A 21795-nucleotide genomic window follows, 5' to 3' on the forward strand; every position below is an offset into this window, starting at 1 on the left:
ATTATCGCCTGTGACAACTCAGGTGTGCATCTGGGCATTTACTTGAGAGCCAGGTTGAAGATGTCCCAGAAACACTTAGATGTCAAGAGATCACCAACACTTAAGGTCATGAAAACAATCTCTCTTGACTTTATTGTTGAATATCCAGACTTTTATAGCAAAGCTTATCTCAGACATGACAAGTCAGATGAAACCCAGCTACATAACTTCCCTGATTAAATTTATGATATTTATCCTTGAAGTCTATAGACTTCCTTATCAGAAAGTTTTCCCACACACCTCTAGCTCCATAGATGTTTAGGTCAGGTTTCGTTGGTGAGCCAACCAAACGGTTAATGAACAAGAATACATGCTTATCCTTGGTTACTTTAGTTCCAGGGACATCTGTGTCCCCACTCCTTCAGAAGCTGGCCCTCAACAACGTGTAGTTACATAACTGGAAATTTGAAAAAAAAAACGATGTTATCCTTAATTTCAGGCAAAGCACATACCTCTCTAAACCTGAGGTCATGACACTAGATCACCATCTGAAGCCAGTGCAACTTAAAGTTTTAGTGATAATTTTTTGAGGAGTGAATGATTCAGTAGTGAGGTTGTAAAAACAATTTCAATTTGCAGTGTGAAATTCATTTTGAGTCCCTGTATTTGCTAAAGTGACTAGGCCTTCTCCACTTTCCCAATAATGATAGAGAGTTTAGATGTCAGGAAAATACAGGAAGAAATGTAGAGATCAATGACAAGGAGAAACAAGCTTTGAATGGATCCTTGGATTTTTTACTTTTGGATTGGATTTGGTTTGCTTTTATAACTTTGTATATTTTTGGATCTTGTGACTGCTGTATATTAAACACTTTTATCCTTTTATTTTATTTCTCCTCATTTCCCCCATAGTGGCATTGTGCTTAACGGTCAAGGAATTACAGAAGATATATTGAAGATTAGTGGCAAAAAAACAAAAACAAAAACAAGCTGCATAGGTTTAGTTAGATCATTGGATATCTGTGGATTAGCCTTTGTTTGCTTTTGTTGGCACTGGGGCTAAGCAGAACTACACTAATTACTTATTAAAAGTAACTATGTAGGTTACATCATCCTATTCCCAGAAAAGATAGAAAGCCCACCTTAAATAAACATTATTGCTGAGGAATCTCCAGTAACAGAGCTCTCAGAACAGTGAAAAATAGTAGCAAAAAGGTAGTTAGTCAAAATGGTTGGCTCCATAATCAAGATAATTATCAAAAAATGACAACTCTGTGAATATGTGGCATAGATCTGGTTAAAGAATTTACCTGATTTTTCAGTCTAATGACATGTGAAAAAGCAGAAATGAGGTTAGTTTGGTATGATTTGTTCTTGATGAACCTATGTTAGTTCTTAGCAATCAACTTGCTTTTTCCCCCCCTAAGTTTTCACAAATGAATCCTTTAATAATCAATTCTAGTATTTTTTGCCTGGAATTGATTTCAAGCACCTTAGAGTTTGAATTATATGTTCTCTTCCCATTAAAAAAAAAAGTAGAACATTTGTTTGTTTCTAGACCCTTTGACACTTCCTATTAGCCATCATCAAATCCAGTAAATGGAATCATTCTATATTGTTTGGGAATCAGGTCTATTAGAGAAACAGATTTGATAATTTATCAAGCAATTGCTAGGACTGTGGACTAAATTGGAAAGCCCTTTACTAGCTAAGAATATACTCAACAAAGGAAGTCAAGGTTTATTTGCCTTATCAAGGGACTTCTAGACAACTCTAAGCTGTGATGCACAATTGTACACTTTGTATTATAGTTCAAATGAAAGAAAAGAATATATAACAGAAAGGGAAAAACAAGCCAAAGGTCTATTTGAGATATTAGAGCATGACATAGAACTCAACAACTCCAGGATAGCAGAGATACAAACAACAATAAATTGTTAGAGCAGACCACCTTCTCTCTATATAATTACTAAAATATTTTTGGTTGTTCTTGCCAATTGACACATAAGACAGTAATTTTCATTTTAATAACTGATAGCTGAAATTAATGACCCAGTTATTTTTAACAGTTTTGTTAATTCTCTTTAATTCTACTTTACATATTAAACTTCAAAAAAAAAATTTCGGGGCTGTTAGGTAGAGCATTGACTAGAGCACTGGCCCCGGAGTCAGGAGGACCCGAGTTCAAATGTGGCCTCAAACACTTAACAATTACCTAGCTGTGTGACCTTGGGTAAGTCACTTGACCCCACTGCCTTGCAAAAACAACCAAGAAAAATTAAATCTTGAGATCATTCACTTTGGTAGAGAGAATAAGAAATATAAGTACTGAATAATTCTGCCATCTCATTTGTTATCTCTTCATTCATCATAGAGTACTTATTGTTTCATTGACTTTCTATTATATCACTTTTTTAAAAGTTTTTTTTTTTACAAATCTAAGGCCATAATTGATTTTAGCTTCCTTGACCTTGCCTTTAAGAAACTTATCAATTTCTTATTCATTTTCAATTACCTGCCTTAGCTTCCATCTCTTTTATGTGTCCTTGAATGACTTTCAAATGCACTTTCCCTTTTCTTCCTCGTTTGACTTATTTGTGAACACTTAGTCAAAATTTTGTTCTTGAATGCCTATTGTACTGCTTTCCCTTTTAGAAAATCAGGCCATTGATTACTACCTTTTCTACTTCTAAAGTCTTTGAAATTCACTTTTCTAAAATCTCACATAGATACCTGATTCCTTATATATTAAAAACTCTAGATGACATAGTCTTTGCCTGCTAAGGTTTTCATTATTTCTCTCTTTAAAGCAGTTTCCTCTTATTAGTCAGAAGCAGGTACATATAATGTCAGTAAATATAATCACTTTCTCCATCTTCTGAAGTGAAGAATGATCATTAATACAAGTTAAGAATTTAAAAGCATCTCTGCAGACCATTGGCATGACAGTTACCATTTTACCTCTGCAGTTGAACAAAGTGAACAAATAAGAATTTTGATTCTTGAAAAAGGCAGAAGCACTATATCCTAGAGTTGAACCAAGCAATGAACTAAGGACAAGCCATGGTTCATTATTATTTTTGTTGTTTTGTTGTTGCTTTTTGCAAGGCTATGGGTATAAGTGACCTGCCCAAGGTCACACAGCTAAGCAATCATTAAGTGACTGAGGTTGGGACTCAAACTCAGATCCTCCTGACTTCAGGGCCTGTGCTCCATCCACCTAGCTACTGTGGTTTATTATAATTTTTAAGGAAAAGTTGGGAAAAAAGAAAGATTAAAGAAGAATCAGACTGGTTATTAGGAATGAATGATAGAAGGATTATTCACTTCTTAGATTGTTTCTGCTTTTTCTACCATGGAGAATGGTCTTCATTCAAGAAGGAAGGAATAAAAATGGTTAAGAAGAAGCTGAAAATTAAAATAGATCAGAGAGTACCTAGTTGTTCTCATTTTTTCAAGTCACTGGGCACAGACACAGTACATTCTAGGATACTGAAAAAACTGGCAGATGAATTACTGACATGATATTGATGATTTATGAAAGACTGGATTTTTTTCAAAAGAGATAGATCAGTCAATACATAGAAAAATGATGAAGTATATTATCAAACAGAACCAGAATAAATCACATGAAACTATATGAGTTTCTTTTGTTGAATATTAAATTGGTACTTCAAGGGAATGCTATAGATATAGAATACCTAAATTTCAACAAGTTCTTTGACAAAACTTCTTATAGAATCCTCTTAATAAAATGGAAGGATCTGAGAATCAAGCTAGGTAGATTTGGCAGTTGTTGGATGTTTGAACCCATAGAAACAATAAAGAGATTTCCATTGAGAGAACTTGACAAGGGATCTATCCATGGCTTGCATCAAAACCAAGGTCAATGATTGCCAATAAATATTTTTAGAGGGTGGAAAACTGGAGGAAATGACTAAACTTTTTTTAATTGGCATTTTATTTTATTTTTCTATTACATGTTATGAGTTTTTCAACATTCATCCTTATGCATATGCATATTTTTAAGTTCCATAATTTCTTTCCACCCCCTCCCCTCAGTGGTGAATAGGCAGGTGAATATTGTAGATACACATTTATGTTTAATATGTTTACAGATTAGCCGTTTTTGGTATGAGGAATTAGGATGAAGAGAAAAGAAAAAAAAACCATGTGATAGGAAAGAAATACATAAGAGAAATTTTTAAAGAGAATGTAGTGTTCATTCAGATTCTGTAGGGGTTTTTTTGGTTTTGTTTTATTTTGCTTTTCTTTCTTTGGATGAGGATAGCATTATCTATAGCCTAGCTCTCTGAATTGCTGAGAGATGCTGCATCCATCAAGATTGATCAATTCACAATGTTAATGTGAATATGTACAATGTTCTTTTGGTTCTGCTCCCTTGGCTCAGCATCAGTTCTGACAATTCATTCCTTGCTTCTCTAGAATCTGACCATTCATGATTTCTTATAGAACAATAGTATTCCATAATATTCATATATCATACCTTGTTCAGCCATTCCTTAATTTATGGGCATCCTCTCAAATTCCAATTCTTTCAGGAATAACTAAACTCTTGTACAAGTGAGGGTGCAAAATAGATCTCCCAAGTCAAGAATGGTGAATTAATTAGTTTTCTTTTTTTAAGTATTTTTAGAAAGATTTGATTTGTTTTGAGTTTTACAATTTTTCCCCTATTCTTATTTCCCTCCCCCATCCCCCACAGAAGGCATTCTGTTAGTCTCTACATTGTTTCCATGGTATACATTGATCTCAGTTGAATTTGATGAAAGAGAATTAATATCCTTGAATTAATTAATTTTCAAGTTTTATTAATCATCATTGTGCCAAAAATCTTTGAGGATACAAATACAGGTACAAGTACATGGAATGAAACAGTCTCTACTTTCAAGAAACCTACTTTCTGAAGGGTGACACAGCAGCATACTGTGTAAATCAGTGATGTTTTGTGGGGTTCATGACTGAGGAGGCAGAAACAATATCAGAGTCAGGATTGCATTGTATGAGCCTAAAAGAGGTAGCATACGCATGTCTCCTTCAGGAAGGAAAATGTACTGACTGTCTTATTTGGTGGCTTTTCGGGAGATTAAAATTAAGGTCAGTAGTTCTAAAATCTTATACACATACAAGAATTTCATTATCTAGATTATGAAAAATGAGTTTATAATGAAAAGGTCTACAAACATTACATTGGTGACATACAGAGAAAAAGTAACAGGCACATCCTTGGTGTAAGTGCTCAACCCAGTTTGTGGGGATTGTGAGGGATTGTGTAATTTGAGGTGAGGGACAGCTCACATCTTTCCCCATATTTATCATTAAAATACACAAATTCATCTGTTTTGTCCATGTCAATGATTGGAATCATGCAGAAATTATACATATATATATATATATCATATAGATCCATGAACAAGTATTAATATTTATTTTATTTTAACATTTTTTATAAGATGAATAAATATAATACAGAGTAGCTCAATATAGGAAAATCTAGTGAAGGGAGGCACCAGCAGTTGGGAGGATAAGAAATCAGGAAAGCCTTTATGCATAAAATGGTGTTTGAACTTTCTCAGACAGGAAAAGAGGAAGTAGTTTGTTGAAGAGCAGAGTAGAAGGGAGAACATTCCAGTCTTTTGGAATGGTCAGGGCAAAAAGCACAGAGATGGAAGATGCAATAATGAAATTTGATAAAATTAAATTCTACTCAAAATTTTCTATTTTCTTAAATAAATTTATTTAATAAGTAAGAATAAATGTATATATTAATATATAAATATAAAGGGATGAATTTAAAATCTGACTCTTGAGTTTGAATGGTCAACTCTACAGGTATTAGATGGGGGAAAGGGGCACATGTAAAAATCAAAGTTTCTGGATTAAAAAGTCCTGAAAGTTTTAGTGAACACTTAGCTCAATATGAGTCAATAAGGTAACATAGTAGGCAAAAAAGTTAATGTGATCTAAAACTGTGTTAATAAAAATCTCCAGGAGAACATTGTCCACAGTAACAAGAAATATTGTAAAAAAAATAACCATGAATGACTTAACTATTCTCAGCAGTATTAAAGATGATTCTGAAAGATTTATAATGAAAAATGCTATCCATTTCCAGACAAAGAAGTAATGGATTCTAAATGCAGATGAAGTATATATTCTTTTATTTTCTTCTTTTTGGTCTTGTTTTTTGGTCTGTTTTCTTCTGCAACATGACTTAATATGGAAATGTCTTGCATTAGTGCACATGTATAACCTATGCCAAATTGCTTGTCTCTTCAATGAGGACAGAGAAGGAGAAGTATTTGGAATTCAAAAAATTTTAAGAAAAAAATGTTAAAAATTGTTTTCACATGTAATTGGGGAAAAATAAAATATCAAATAAATAAAAATCTCCAGAATGAAGTGAAGATTTTGCTTTGTACTTTGAACTATTTATTCTACATTTGAGTATTATTACTTTGGGATGCTGCATTTCTGAAGAACATTGAGATAGGGAAATTTCAGTAATGAGAGGACCAGAGGTTCTATCATACAAGAACTGATCAAATAAAATGAAAATATTTAACCTAGAAAAGACTTCAGAATGGAAACAATAGCTATTTTCAAGCATTTAAACACTGTCACGTGGAAGAGAGTTTAAGCTTAGCATTAAATAGATGTAGAAATTATATACAGGAAAATTTTGACTTGAAAAAAAGGAAAACAAACCAAACTTCATAACAATGAGTGCTGTAGAAAAGTGGAATGGGTTGAATCAAGATGTGGATTCCCAGTGTTTAGCACACACAGTGCCTAGAGACAAGATGCCATAGAAATACTTGTAGACTTGACTTCCTCATACTGGAAGTCTTCAAATAATGACTGGAAATATTTTAGGTGGTTGTTGTTCAGTTGTTTCAGTCATGTTCAACTCTTTGTGGCCCCATTAGAGATTTTCTTCACGAAGATACTGATGTGGTTTGCCATTGCCTTCTCCAGTCCATTTTACAGGTGATGAAACTGAGGCAAACAAGATTAAGTGACTTTTCCAGAGTCAATTGGCCAGTAATTGTCAATGGTTGAATTTGAACTAAGACCTTCCTGACTCTAAGCATCTATCCACTGTGCAACTTAGCTGCCCTATTTTAGAGAATACTCCCATTCCAGGTTGAATTAGTTGACCTAAAAGGTTCCTTCCAACTCTGAGAGTATCTGATTTTGTGAAATACATTTATCCTGTTTTTCATTAGAAAACTTTTCAAGTGGGACTGTTTTCAGGACCCTCTCTGTAATGTCCCAAATGTGTACTCTGGAAAGATAGGATACTTCAGATGGTTTGCTTTTAGTTGACTTTTTTGGCTTCTACTCAAGTATCTTTCTACTATCATGAATCATCTTTCCTTTGATCAGTAAGTAATTCCCTGATCCTTTTATCTGTGAATAATTCTTCTCCTGTGGGGTAGAAGCTTTTTGTTCCTCACAAGATCCAGATCTATCTTCTATTGGAAGAATCTCAAACTTACTATAGAACTCCTGTCCAATTTTACCTCTCCCCGCCTTTTTTAAAACTTCATGATCTTCAGGTCTGACTTGGATCCTCTTCTGTTTATTTAGTTTTATTCTTATTTGTTTTTCTTCTGGATCTTTTCCTCCATCCTGTTGGGGAATATTCCATTTGTCCTGATGTGAAAAGCAGAGAAGTAATCCTTGAGCTTTTTCACCATTTCCTCTTATGAAGAGTGCAACCAATCTGCATATAATGTTCATATATTTGTTAATAGTTTGTAGAAGCAATATGGAGCATTCTCTCTGTGCCATTAGAATAGTTCATTTGACTATTTTTAGACACTAATATTGAGATTTTTTGTTATTTGTGTTTTCTCCAATTGTGCTTCATAGACCTAACCACTAGAAAATGATTCAATATAGTTTCTTGGTCACTCATAGTCTATCTGAGGAAATCAGGAACTCCAAATACTTAATCTATTCTCCCACATGTGATTAATTATTTTCAAATCCTTGAGAATTATTCTGAAGACACCTTAATTTTGTGACCCTGGGCAAGCCACTTAGCCTATTTGCCTTAGTTTCCTCAACTGTAAAAAGGGGATAAAATAGCACTAATCTTGCAGTATTGTTATAAAGATAAATGATATAATATTATAAAAGCTCATAATACATAGGTGCTTAATAAATATTCTTTCCACTTCTTTTAGAAGATTTGCCAGAAAAAAATCTGAGTTTCTTTCCAACCTTTCATTGTCCTTTCTCTTCTGCTTGTTGATTGACACATTTTTCGGTATATCTGCATCCTGTCCAGCTGGATGACAATCGATTGTTCTTCTAAGAGCAATGTTAAGATGATTTAATTTGTTGTATTGCTGGAAGAGAAGAAGAGACTTCCAGTAAGGTGTATTTCCAGTAAGGAAATAATAGAATCATCAACTCTTAAGTGGGTCATGGGTCACAGCATTGGGAAAAAAAAATATTTTTAAGCAATCATTTCTTATAAAGATTTGTAAAGAAATAATTTACTAATTTGAATGGTCACATTATTAAGTTGGTCTCAATTTAAAATCTTATAGATGTTTAAAATTTTTATTTTATCTTTTTTTAATCTGTCACTCAGGTACTCTTCTCTTTGAAAAGCTTAGAAACATTAGATGTAGCTGGAAACTTTATTCAGATATTTCCAAGAGAAGTAAGTACTGTGACTTTTTTCCCTATTTTCGTAAATAGTCTCTGTACAATATATTGTTAATGGGAAAATATGGGGAACTTAGTTTAATTTGTAGAAATTAAAGTAATGAATCTGATCTGTTTTATGATTCCTACATGTTTTCCTCATTCCTTTCTATGTTTTTCCCTTTCTCCTTTCCCCTACTGTCCTCAGTGAACTTGAATTAAGTGGACTATGATTACTACAATAAATATTTAAAACATAAGCTTTAGTCAAAATGATTTGTCACTAAAATCCTTTTAAAAATCACTTTATGCTTCTCAAAATATTCCATATTGGAGGGAAAATGTCTACCCTTTTTAGTAGACTAAAGGTGATGGACACTTTAGTATTTAAGTCATAAAATATAGAAATACATTTCCCCTAATTTCCTACTGGAATACATTTTGATCTTGTTTTATTTCAAGGAACTGAGAAGTGGAAGGTTTTATATATTATGAAAGAATTGGTCATTTTTTACTTTACATTTTTTTAATTTTAGAAAACTATTTGAGGCATATTCAGTAATAATCAGAATTAATGAGTAATAATTGTCAACCAGTTCACAAATTTCTCTGCATTCATGTTACATGTGTATCTGTTTACTGAATAACAATTTATTGCCTTCCTAAGGGCAAGGTAAGACAATTTAAGTTATTTTACTTGGCTTTACTTGGCAAGGTCAACCTTGCCAACATAGAAATGACAAAAGCTCTTGTCACTTTCATTTCACATGACTTTCTTTTTGTCTCTCATATTGAATTTGGGTTTATGTTGAGAAACACATTAACTTGAATCTGGGGGTTTGAATACAGTTGGCTCAAGCTGTGCTTAGGTGGTATGTTTTGACTGACTAATATATCTAATTGATGTTAGACACCCTGAGTAAAGTAACTGTGCTTTTAAAAGTATAGTGGATCATTCCACCCCCCCCCCCCAAAATGAGTCCTCCAGGTCTCTCATGTTGATTAATGAATCATGTTTCCCTATAGATGAATTAATCCTTTTGGTTCTCTCAACAGTTTGATTGGCTTCTAATCTGATTAGGGATTGAAGACTGGTTTGAGTCCAGGTTTTGGACACCTTTTTAAGCCTACTGGCTGCTTGAGAATATCTTTCTGAACTCCTGTCTTCTTGGGAATAGATATCTCACCTTCTCTATTCTAGGGTCTTTTCATCACTAGTGAACAGATCTCTGAACACCTCCATGGTCTTTTAAAGAACTTTTCCACCATTTCACTGACCTCTTATTGTATCTTTGGAAGATAATCCAAATTTCTATGAAGATTAAAAAGATGGAAAGAGTAAAAGAGGTGTCAGGATATTAAGGCCCTGGACCTAGAGTCAAGAAAACTGAGGTTCAAATCCTTCCTCAGACTAGTACTAAATATGTTATCCTGGTCAATGGTGCTTCAGTTAACTCATCTATAAAATGAGGGAGTTGGATTCAAATTACCTTTAAGTTCCCTTTCAGATTTCAATTTTTGATTCTGTGATCTTGAGATAATATCTAAGACAAAAAAGATTTGTTAACAATAGAGGATTCCAAAAAGCACAATGGAAGGAGACAGTGGAATGAGAGAAGAAGCAGTGGAAGTAATGGAGGGGACTTTATATCTGAGCAGACTGCAATTCTGAATTCCAGGGCTAAGGAGAAGAGAAAAGTATAATTATAGGATGGGGAATCAGTATTTGACTGAGGACCACAATGGTTCTGGTATGGTGAATGACAGAAGATGTTCTCTCCTTTCCCTTTTTTACCTAAAAACATACTTATCTTCTCCATCAAGGAAATAAACCTATAAAAAACCTCAGAAGCAACTCCTTTGAGCTCTTCCTCTCCAACCGCTGTACCATTTCTCTTTTCCCCTTTTACTAATAAATGGAAGTGTAGGAGTGATTACGAAGATTACTTGGTACCAGAATATTCTTTAAAAATTAGAAAAGCTATTTTTTCTTGTTCTTCAGAAGAAGTAATCTTAATTACAAATAATATAAAATATGCTTGCGATTTATCTTCTGGTCCAGTTGCAAGGAATAAAAACTATTGACATCAATAGAGGAAGCCCCCATAGCAAGAGTGGAGTTGGAGAACTTCAGTGAACACATTATCTGTATTGTGTCATGCCCTGTCCTTTCCTCTCAGGCTCTTCATCCTGACTTCAAATGCCTGGCTTGTCTCCTCCTCATTACTAGACCCATTGCTCTGGTCACTCCCAGAGACACAAACTACCAGATCTCTGGATACCATTTCTCTTTCCTCTTTACCTGGCCCTCCTTCCCCTCCCAGCCACTCCTATTGTCCTCTAATTAGAGCCTATGCCTGAGTCCCATGGCATCATAAGAAAGTGAGATACTTCCAATCAATATCCCCAGTTGTTCTGATTCATATCTGGCCACTTTACCCAAATGGCTCTGAAGGAGAAAGTGAGGCAATTACTTAACAGAAGTCCAATTCCAATTCACATGCATTTCATGACATCATCTCCCTGATGTTATGGCCTTCTTTGAGAATGAAGGACAAATATCATCATCATCATCATCATCACCTGATCTTTGGAAATAGGGAATTTTGGGGAAGCAAGTCCTTTATCTGATAGACAAGCCTACAATATACTTGGGTTCAGTTTTCTGACCTTTTCTAGCTGTCTTAGAGGAAATGATTTGATGAACTAAGTATAAGGAATTTTAATTTAAACTTAAGGTTTTTTCCACTGATTTGTTTTTCTATTTAAAAATCTGGTACTAAAACTCTTGATAATTGTTCTGTGGGATCTTTGTATTTTCTTATATTTATTTTTAATCAATATGTATATGAATGTATATATATGTAAATTTGAATATGTATATATCTGTATACACACATATACATATATGTGTGTATATGTATATATATGTACATATATATATGTATATGGAGAGAGAGAGAGATACCACAGACATCCTAGCAAACACATAAACTGCCATACTTTGTTTCAGAGGACATTCATAGCTCCATTAGCAGCAAATTAACATGCATATCATCCTTTAGTTTGACAAAAAGTTTATAGATTTAGAATGGGAAAAAAACCATTGACTTTGTATATGCCAACTTTCTTTTTCTAAATGAGGAAGCTGAAACCTGAGAAAGAAAGCAACCCAAGCTCTTCAACCAGAAAAATGGCAGAACCAAACTCTCACTTCAAATCCTTCAATTAAGGTGCAACAACCTATTTGACCTAAAACTTTAGATTTCTAGAAGTATCATTGTTGTTTGTTCTTTGTTTTTTCAAAGAGGACCAATGATATCACAGGGTGATGTCTTGACTCATGAGTGAATTGAATTTGTGGGACAGAATTGTACAAAATTGTCTGCTTCACTCTTTCTTCCAGAGTCATTAAAATTTAGTGGCAAGACAAAAGTCAGGACTACTGGTGATAGCCCAGAATGTAATGTATGACTTTGGCATCTTCAGTATTTGACCAAACTCTGAGTCCCCCAAAATACAAATTGTTCTCACTTGCTCATTCCATGGGAGAAGTCTTCATATGCTTGGGGTAGATATACCCCTAAATCACTGATGCTTTGACTCTCCTCAGCTTGCCTACCCACCATCTGCTGAGCCAGTTTACCAGAGTGTACTGATGTTCAGACTACAGCTTCTTGGAGTCACAGAGGAAAATTTGGTGACACCAAAAGTGGATGAGCACCTTTGGAAAGGGCTCACCAAGCCCTTATACCAGAAATGCTGGTCCTCCTTTTATACTCATATACCCCCAGGGAATTTCATTATTGTCTTTGTTTTGCAATGCTTGTTGATTGACTTGTTGATTATCATCTGAAGACTGACCACCAGGTGATAAAGTTCATTAGTTATCAAGATGAACTCTTAAGATGTGGAATGTTAGAATCTGTGAAGGTGGTACCTGTACCAATATCAGCCTGGTTCTTTCAATATACCCAAATAATTCATTCTTCACAATCTTTCAGATTTATTTTTCTTTTCATTCTCACTACCATCTTCACTGAGGCCCTTATCATCTTATCCTTGGATTGTTTTAATGGTCTCTTATCTTGTTTTCTGCCTTTGTTTTCTATCCATTGCAGTTTATCTACACTGTAACTGATGATATTTTTTTAAAGTGGTATTTTCATTGTATTTCTCCTTTGCTAAATAGACACAATTGTATTCTAATTTCTCTTGAGTTCCAGTCTGCTTGTGAATCTAGCATTCTGAATGTTCATAATCTGCTTCTACCATACCTATACAGTTTACCTACTGCTATTCTCCATCTGTAATTCCCTACTGCATTCTGACCATTATCCATTCTGTCCTCTGTGCCTCTGCCTTATACTACCTCCTTCACATACAATATTCCTAACTCAGAAATTCTTTTTAGAATCACAGAATCTCAGAATTAGAAGAGACCCCACTGACCATCTAGTTTAACCTGTATCTTACCACATGCTCAATAAGGTGGTCACTTAGCCATTTCCTTAGGACTTCTTGTGAAGGGCAATCCAATTCCAGAAATCTGATTGTCTTTTAAGTTCTCATCCTTCCTGACCGCTGTACTACATTTGACACCTTTGACCAACCTCTCTTCTGGGATGCCCCTTTTTTTCCTTATTTCATGACACCTATCTGATTATTCCTCAGTCTACTTCAGTAGCTTATTATCCTTATTTTGGTTCCCTAGCTATTGGTGTTCACTAAGACTTTATCTTGGGCCAAAGTCTCTTCTAATGTCTCTCTCAGTGACCTTTATATTCTCATATATTTAATTATCACATCTACACAGATGATTCCTAGATCTGTCTATCCAATCCTAGTTTCTTTTCTGAGTTCTATTCTACATCAGTAGGTGTCTCATAAACATCTCAAACTCAGCATATTCAAAACAAAGGTTGATATCTCCCCATCCCCAATCTATCTTCCAAAATCTCCTATTACAGTTGAAGGTATCACCATTTTTCCAATCTCCCAGTTTCATAACTTTGGTATTATTATGGACTTCTCACTCTCCCTTATTCTGTGTTTTTAATTACTTGACAAATCTTGTTTCTAAATCCCTAATATCTCTTTCATTTTATCCATTTCTTTATTCACACAGCCACCACTTTAGTTTTGGGATTTCCCCTTGGTTTCCCTGATAAAAATCTTTCACTCCTCCAACCCATCCTCCTCACAGCTGTCAAAATGATCTTCCTTATGTACAAATCTGACCTTGAATCCCTTCTCAGAAAACTCCAGTACAATCAAATATAAATTCCCTTGTTTAGTTTTTATAGTCCTTCACAAACTGATTCCAACCTATACTTCTGGTCTCATGATACATTATGTCCCTTACCACACTCTGATCTAGGCATGGAGACTAATTACAAAGCTTTTTTCAAAAGTGTAGGCAATAAATGATAAATGCCTGAATTAGAGTGATAGTTGTATAAGTAGGAAGAAGGTGATGGATGAAAGAGCTGTTGAGGCCTTAGAAGCAATGACTTGGCCAATGATTAGATGTGAGGGATAAAGGAGAGAAAAGGGAAGAATTGAGGATGACTCTGAGATTTTGTACCTGGATGACTAGGAGGTCTTTGGTGTCCTCAATATTAAAAGGAAAGCTATTAGGGTGAATCTTAGAAGAAATATAAACATTTTGATTTTGGAAATGTTAAGTTTGAGGTGTTTATGAAACATCATTATGCTTATAGCTTGGTATCAAAACACTGATTTTGTATCTTGAGATGAACTTCTCCCTAAATAGAGCAAGATAAAAAAGATGCAATTAATAAGAAATGATGAAGGGGGTATTATGTGTGTGTTAGGAAGGATGTACAACTTTCTTAATATTGCTATTAATATAATGGTTTTGCTAATAAGCCTTTCTAAGTGTCACTACCACTCATGATGAGCCTTCTTATTTTAAAATTACTGGTTTTAGAGCCTAGGGAATGATAATATGGAGAGCAGAGAACACATGATGCCCTTCTTCCCAGTTTCAGAGGGATTCAAACTAACAACAAATTTCTCTGAGTTGATACTGCTTCAGAACAATTAGGCTTAAGAATAGGAAGCCACATTAGAAAAGAAAGGGAAGAAGATAGTTTTTTTTTTCCCCTTTCTTTACCCTTGAGAAGGATTTCTTTCCCACCGCATAATATGCAGGGATCAGAAAACTGACCTAGGCAGATTGAGGCCAGGCTATTTTTTTTTATTGTGACTGCAGCAGTCCAAGACTCTTCAATTATGGAGGAGATAAAATAAGCTGAAGTTGAACATCCAGGCCTTAACTTCTCAAATCTTTCATGTTGTAGTGCTAAAGGTAGAGCCAAGCAATGAGTCAATCCAGACCAGGAGAGTAAATAATGGGAATGAGGATGGAGAAGACTGGTGGCCTAGTTCGTGAGAAGGTGAGGAGGTCAATTCACATTCCTATGCCTCCATTTACTTCTAGAAAATATTTTAGAGTAAAATTCTACACCTAGATACCCCTTCTCTTAATCTCTTCTCTAATTAGGGGAAGAATAGAATTGCAGGAGGGGTGATTAATTTTTTGGAATCCCTCTTTTATACATTCCGAAGGAAAACTAGGAGGGCAAGAAGGAGGCTTTCTAAGATGTCTAGCTGAGCACTTCATAGAGAATACTTAACAATTTTCCTTGCATTTTTAACTTCTTAAAGTAGACTATGCTGCTATAAATTGAATATGTGTCCTATATAGATGTGATGGTTGATAGGAGAAAACTTTCAAAATGGTGACTTCATATAATACATGTGACATATATACATATACACACATATATGTGTGTGTATGTGTGAGAGGGAATAATTTCATTTCTTAGATAATTCAGAATAGATAGCTTGAGCATTTGTAGGCTGAGTGCCCTCTAGTGGCCTGTAGGAATCCTACAGTCTATCAGAAGTCTATCGATCCTAGGACCTGAGGATGCTACTGGTTGATGCGTCAAGGAAATCACCACCTGGTGGTCAACTCCAATATTACATCCCCTCACTGGATCTTTAGTAAGGTCACTTCCTGTTTACTCAGTAGGTTTAAAAGGAAGGCAACATACAATTCAGTAAAGATTGTCCATACTCCTTCAGTGTCTGAAATGCCTAATAGGTTGTTCACAAGTGCACCACACTATATATCTATGAGTAAGGAAATGCCTGAAATTGAGCATATTTATAAGTCAGAATTATTTTAATTACAATTAAATTCAGTTATTGAGTTTAAAAAAAACATTTTATATAAGGGAAAACTGATGAACAAATAGGTTAATTGTTTTATTCCAGATGGTCCAGTAAATAGGTGCTAAAGGAAAAAAAAAACTATTGTGAGTAGGGATTTTTTTATAGGACTGTACTGATCTGATTTTTATTTGTTTCATCTTAGTAGCAATCGTTCACTTACTGATGGCATTTGTCCAATTAATAAAATACATCAGCCTTAAGCAGCACATTTTAAACACATGTATTTGAAACTACATTCAGTAGAAATGTGTTAAAAAAGGCTTATTTTATTGCCACTCAGTGTTGTTCTTTTTTTAAAAAGAGCTGTTCATTTAAGAGTGCTTTGCCTTTTTATAGGCTACAACTTGGTGTGATACTTGGAAAATACAATTATTTCATAGTACATTTTTTTAACCACATCAGCTTTCTGATGTTTGGAACTAGATTTTTGCCTTTTAAGTTGAGCAAATTTTAGTTCAAACACCAAATTTAAAGGGATATTCCTTGAAAGGTAATAAAACTATTAGAAAAATTCTTCTCTGATAAACTAAAATAGTTTAGGTAGTAAATAAGTAATTCAAAAAACTATTTAATCAATTTGCAGCTAACTAATTCATTAAATGTTTTATTTTTTTTGGTTACCCATGTCAATCAGAATTCTATTAAAAGTTTTTGAGAATGGTCTGAGCTTCAGATAGTTTAACTTGGCTAAGGTCTAAAGGGAGTATGTGTTAGAGGTATGATTTGAACTCATAGTTTCATGACTCCAAATTCATTACTCTGTCCACTATATGTGTATATATATATATATATATATATATATATATATACCTCTTTAACCACATCACTACTTTGTGATAAATCAAAACATTTCTCCTCTCCTGCATTTAAAACAAATTATTTCACAATTTAAAAAAAGTCATAGTCATCTACTTATATCTCTGCATTGATTTTCAATTGTTTTTCTCTTTAATACATGCTTTGATTATTATTGTTACCAATTTGAGGAAGTCAACCACCACGAATGTTTCATCAGATCCTCCTCCTTGCTTCATGGATTATTATCTTCCTTAAACTATAAACCTTGAGCTTATAGCCTAGATTTATTGTATCTAAAAGCAAACAAACCATCCAACCATTAAAATATTTATCCTTTTAATTGTCTATATTCCTGTCAGAGTTCTACTGTTCTCTGTGCTTAGTAAATATTACTACTCTAATATAAAGGAGATTCTTCAATTTTGAAGGTTATACTATTGGAACTGTAATCATGGGTCAAGTTATTAAGTGAAGAATGTGTCTTGTTAATAGCTTGATTGCTGAGGGAGAACTGAGAATATCTAGGAGAGGCATAGGACTGAGCCAAAGACATCTATCAAAAGAAAATATAATTATTAAAAAGCAGTGGAGAACAATTTGTTTCATATTAGTAGCAATCGTTCACTTATTGATGGTATTTTACAATTAATAAAATGCATCTACCTTAATGCTACCCATTTAAATACATAGCTTAATACATAGCTTTAAACATGTAACTTTAAACACATAGCTTAATAAAATGTTTATTGGTTGTGTTTTGTTGAATTTAGTAAAATATTCAGTAAATTCAGTAAAACATAGCCAATAAATATTTTATTAAGCTATGTGTTAAGTACTATGCTGAGGGCTGGTACATCTTTTGATAGTTATAGCCATCCTGGATGATGTATGTATTTCTCTCAACTGACTTGGTTAGTCATCAGATCATACAGAGATTACTTACCAGTTTGACAATAGTCACTCTCAAAGAGAGAAAAATCTTTAAAAAAATACATCCTTAAGGAAAGAGAATCAAGACTTTAGGCTTCAATTTCTGGTTCTGATGGGTTTATAGATCAATTTCATTGAAATCTGTGATCTCTCAGTGCCTCAGTTTTTCCACATAGAAGATAATTATTACTTAAAATCCAACTAGTTTCTAAGATCTTTTAAGATGAAAGACTTTCATGTTTTGCAATGTGATAAACTCTTTAACAGACAACTGTTAAAATGTGAGCTCTTTGAGAATAAAGACCATGTTTTTGTCTTTAATATTTCTAGCATTTTTTGGCACATATTAAGTGTTTAATAAATGTGTGCTACAAATGATAATATCTATACTTTTTTTTAAAAGAATGTTTTTGTAGCTCTGCTCTCAGTAAATTGACATCTGATCTATCCAGTCTCAAACTGATTGAGGTCAATTTCAAGTCATGCCCCTAGAAAATGAATCTTATAGGAGAATCAAAGAAACTTGGGATGGGGATCAGTTAAAAGGACATTCAGAACACTAAGTGTTTTGACTACTCTTACCCAGATGCCTAAAGATAATGAACTGGAGGATCTCTGGAATGATTTGCCAATCTCTGGGCCAGTAGAGAATAGTGCCTTGGAGAAAGGGCATTCAAGTTTATGTTGAGGATTAGGAAGCATACCAGGACTGGGATGAAGTTTCAGCCACTCTATCTGACAATAAGCATAAAGTTGAATTAGCTGAAGTCTCTCCCTTCAATTCCTGTATCCCCACCCCAACTTCCATAAGCAATTGACCTGGAAACAGAGAGAAAAGATCTCAAGAAAGAATCTCTAATCTGGTACTTTTTTCCTGAAGCCACAAATTGGACTGGAAGAACTATAATCACTAACCAAACTTTTGAAGACAATACTGTCCCCTGCTAATAGCTATAATGTTGAGGGAGAACCTAGCATATCCAGGAGAGGTTTAGGGATAAGTCAATGAGATCTGTCAAAAGAAAATATAATTAATAAAACACCAATGGAGAACAGCAAGGCCACAACATCAGCACTTAGTTCATCAGGAAAGATTTTTGGTTCCTTCAGGGACTGTGAGGGACTTTAGATATTATTAGTTGTGGAACATTGAGCGACTTTGTTACTTTACCTATTTCTGATTAAATGATGTTTGTTGATTTTTCTTTTCTTTGATTAAAACTATCTGCCAATATATTTTGGTCAGTATGGTTACAACCAGGAAGTTGTATGCAATGGAGAGATTTTCCCATATTTTGGGAGGGACTTTGAGCCAACAGAAATAGAGTGGCCCCTTTAAGTCACTCAGGCACATTGTTTCTTTGGCTTCTCTTATACAAGGAACACAAATGCATGCTTTTGTTTCATCTCATTAGCTGTCAAATATTTATCTTTATTGTATTTGCTTTTCCTTTTACTGTTATTTTCTTAGTTGCTGGGATTAAACCAAACAACAGAGAAAGGCATGCTTGGCATATTTACAGATGACAGAACTGGGGAGGGATGTCTAACAATCTGGATGCCAGAGGCAAAGACCCCCATCCCAAACATTATTTCTTGGACATCACTCCATTGTTCTATATATGCTGTTTTCTATTGGAAATTAAACTCCTTGTGGGAAGAGATTTCTTTATTTGCTTGTATTTATAGTCCTAGCATTCAGCATAGTGCTTGTACATATTAAAATACTTAATAAAAGTTCTTTTTTATTCATTCTCTTGATAGACTAGAATATCATTATGAATCAAGAAGAAAATTAACTGTCATAATTGTAATATTTTATATTTGTGTTAAAAAATCAATTTCAGAAGTATAAGAGGAAGTAGGGTTGGGTACACCACAATTCATGGGAAAAATATCTAAGGCTTTTAGAGACCTGAAGGCTCAATATGGGTCATCAATATGTCCTACAAAAAAAAATCTGATCTTAGGAAATATTTAGAGAGACCAGGTAAACAATGAAAAAGTTAAGAGTTCAACTATGCTCTATCCTAATCACCACATTTTAGAAAGAGAATAGATAAACTGGACTTCATTTGGAAGAGCAAAGTCAGGATGGAGAGAAGACTAATATCTGTCATACAAAAATCATCTTAAGAAGCTACAGATCTTTAAAATAGAAAACTTAATACTGGGTGTGAGTAGGATTATGTGAAAGACCATAGCAATATTCAAGTATTTGCAGAATTGTTTTTCACAAGACAAATTTGACCTGTTTGACCCCAGAGAGCTGAATTAGGATGCAGGGGTTGGACCTTGCAGAAGATGACTTAATTTTAATGTAAGTCCAAAAATGACTTCAAGGGCTTTAGAGGGTCCTGAATTTTCTTTTCCTGGTGATTTTCCAAAAACATTACCTGTCAGCAGGCACTCTTGTTCAAGCATAGGTTGGACTAATGAACTTCTGAGGTCAAGAGACTTTATGATTTTAAATTAAGATCCTGAAGCTGCAAGCATCTCATAGGAGGCTGATATTGGACTTTTACTGGGGAAGAAAAGAAGGAAACAAGAATATATTAAGTGCCTATTATGTGTCAAACTTCTCATTTGATCCTCACAACAACTCTGGGAGGTGGGGGTTATTATTAATCTAATTTTATGGTTGAGGAAACTGAGGCAGGCATAAATTAATTTATTGGATGAGAAGTCACACAATAAATGTTTGTAGCAAGATCTGAACTCAAGTTTTCTTGACTCCAGACTCTACACTCTATTCATTGCCTCACTGCCTGACTAGGTTACATTGAGTCTAGGATACTGTAAATCTCACAAATCTCCAGGAAATGTTTGTTTGACTGGTCTGCTCTGCTCTAGGAGAAAGACAATCTCCTCATGTAGCAAAAGTTTTATTTCTAAGAGGTTTTCTGTATGTTAGTCTGCGCAGGCATAATCTTTGTTACTTGTCTATTATTTAGAGAAGTCTGAACTAGCAAGTCATTATGAGGGGAGACAAAAAAGTGAAAGGTATAGTATAGTCCCTGAAAGTATTTAAGATATAATTGAGAGTTAATTGAAAAGCAGAGCTCTATAAACAGAAGTTACAAACATTAAAAGCATGTATGTCCACATTCCTATACAATCTCTCTGATCATTTTGAAAATCGCTAGGATTCAAGATCACTTTAGAATTTAAGACTTAAATAGAGAATGGAGGATCAGGTACAGAAATCACTCTCTCGCTTTGGTTTCAATTAGAGGTTCTGTGTGCCCTCAGGTGAGTCATTTGATTCTCTTTTATAGATTTAGTTTTTCAATATTGGAAGGGTTTCTAGAAGTCATCTAATCTAGACCATACCCGAAGAAAACTTCTCTACCACATCCTTGACAAATGATCAGCCATTTTCCAAATGGAAAGCCATCATTGATTGGGAACTCACTATCCTTTAAGCCAGAGAATACAAAGGATCAAGGGCCATTTCAATATTTATAACATATATATATATATATATATATATATATATATATATATATAACATAATATTTCTTCAGACATTTAATTCATCTCTAAAAAGTTGCTAGATTTATTGAATTTAATGTCCCTCCCTATGGTTGCCTTGCCAATGTCACACCAATACAGATTGCTGGCTAGAGGTTCCCCTCCCCTATTCAACTAATTCCATTGGAATAATTCCTTTATATTAAGTTAAAATTGACCTCTTTACAACTCTTGCCCATTCTTCCTAGTTACATCTTTTGGGGGTGGCTCTTCAGATGCTTGAAGTAATTCTCATGCTCCTTCCTAAGATTTTGCTTTGTCTAATTTTCTCTTTTAAGGTAAAAATAACATCACTAGAATCATTCTGAGTTCACTGAATTATTTTCATTTTGGATGGGTCTTTGATCTCTTTGATAAGAGCCCTACTTCCAGCAATGCAAACTGCTTGCCATCCACACCTGCCCCTTGTGTGATTCTTGTTAATGTTTGTTTAATAAGTCCTCCATAGGGAATTCATCCAGTGTTTTGGGGACATTCTTAACATTCTCTTAAGATAGAATCTGGTTTTTAAAAGACATTTAAAAGTAATAAGGGGTAGTTAGGTGGCACAGTGTATAGTGCACTGGGTCTGGAAGATTCATCTTCCTTAGTTCAAAATTGACC

General features: G+C 34.3%; 1 protein-coding gene across 4 annotated transcripts in view; it reads left to right on the forward strand.

The window, feature by feature from the left end:
- LRRC69 (leucine rich repeat containing 69) overlaps positions 1-21795 on the forward strand; it is a 172147-nt gene that overhangs the window by 52873 nt on the left and 97479 nt on the right. For 3 of the 4 annotated variants that reach the window (XM_074200064.1, XM_074200061.1, XM_074200063.1), the window contains exon 5: positions 8609-8680. The exons of the other annotated variant lie outside the window; for it this stretch is intronic. In XM_074200064.1, the coding sequence (XP_074056165.1) occupies positions 8609-8680 (72 nt within the window). The remainder of the gene's footprint in view (positions 1-8608; positions 8681-21795) is intronic. 4 annotated transcript variants of the gene reach the window in all.

The sequence above is a fragment of the Macrotis lagotis genome, chromosome X (assembly GCF_037893015.1).
Source record: "Macrotis lagotis isolate mMagLag1 chromosome X, bilby.v1.9.chrom.fasta, whole genome shotgun sequence".
NCBI classification, from domain to species: domain Eukaryota; kingdom Metazoa; phylum Chordata; class Mammalia; order Peramelemorphia; family Peramelidae; genus Macrotis; species Macrotis lagotis.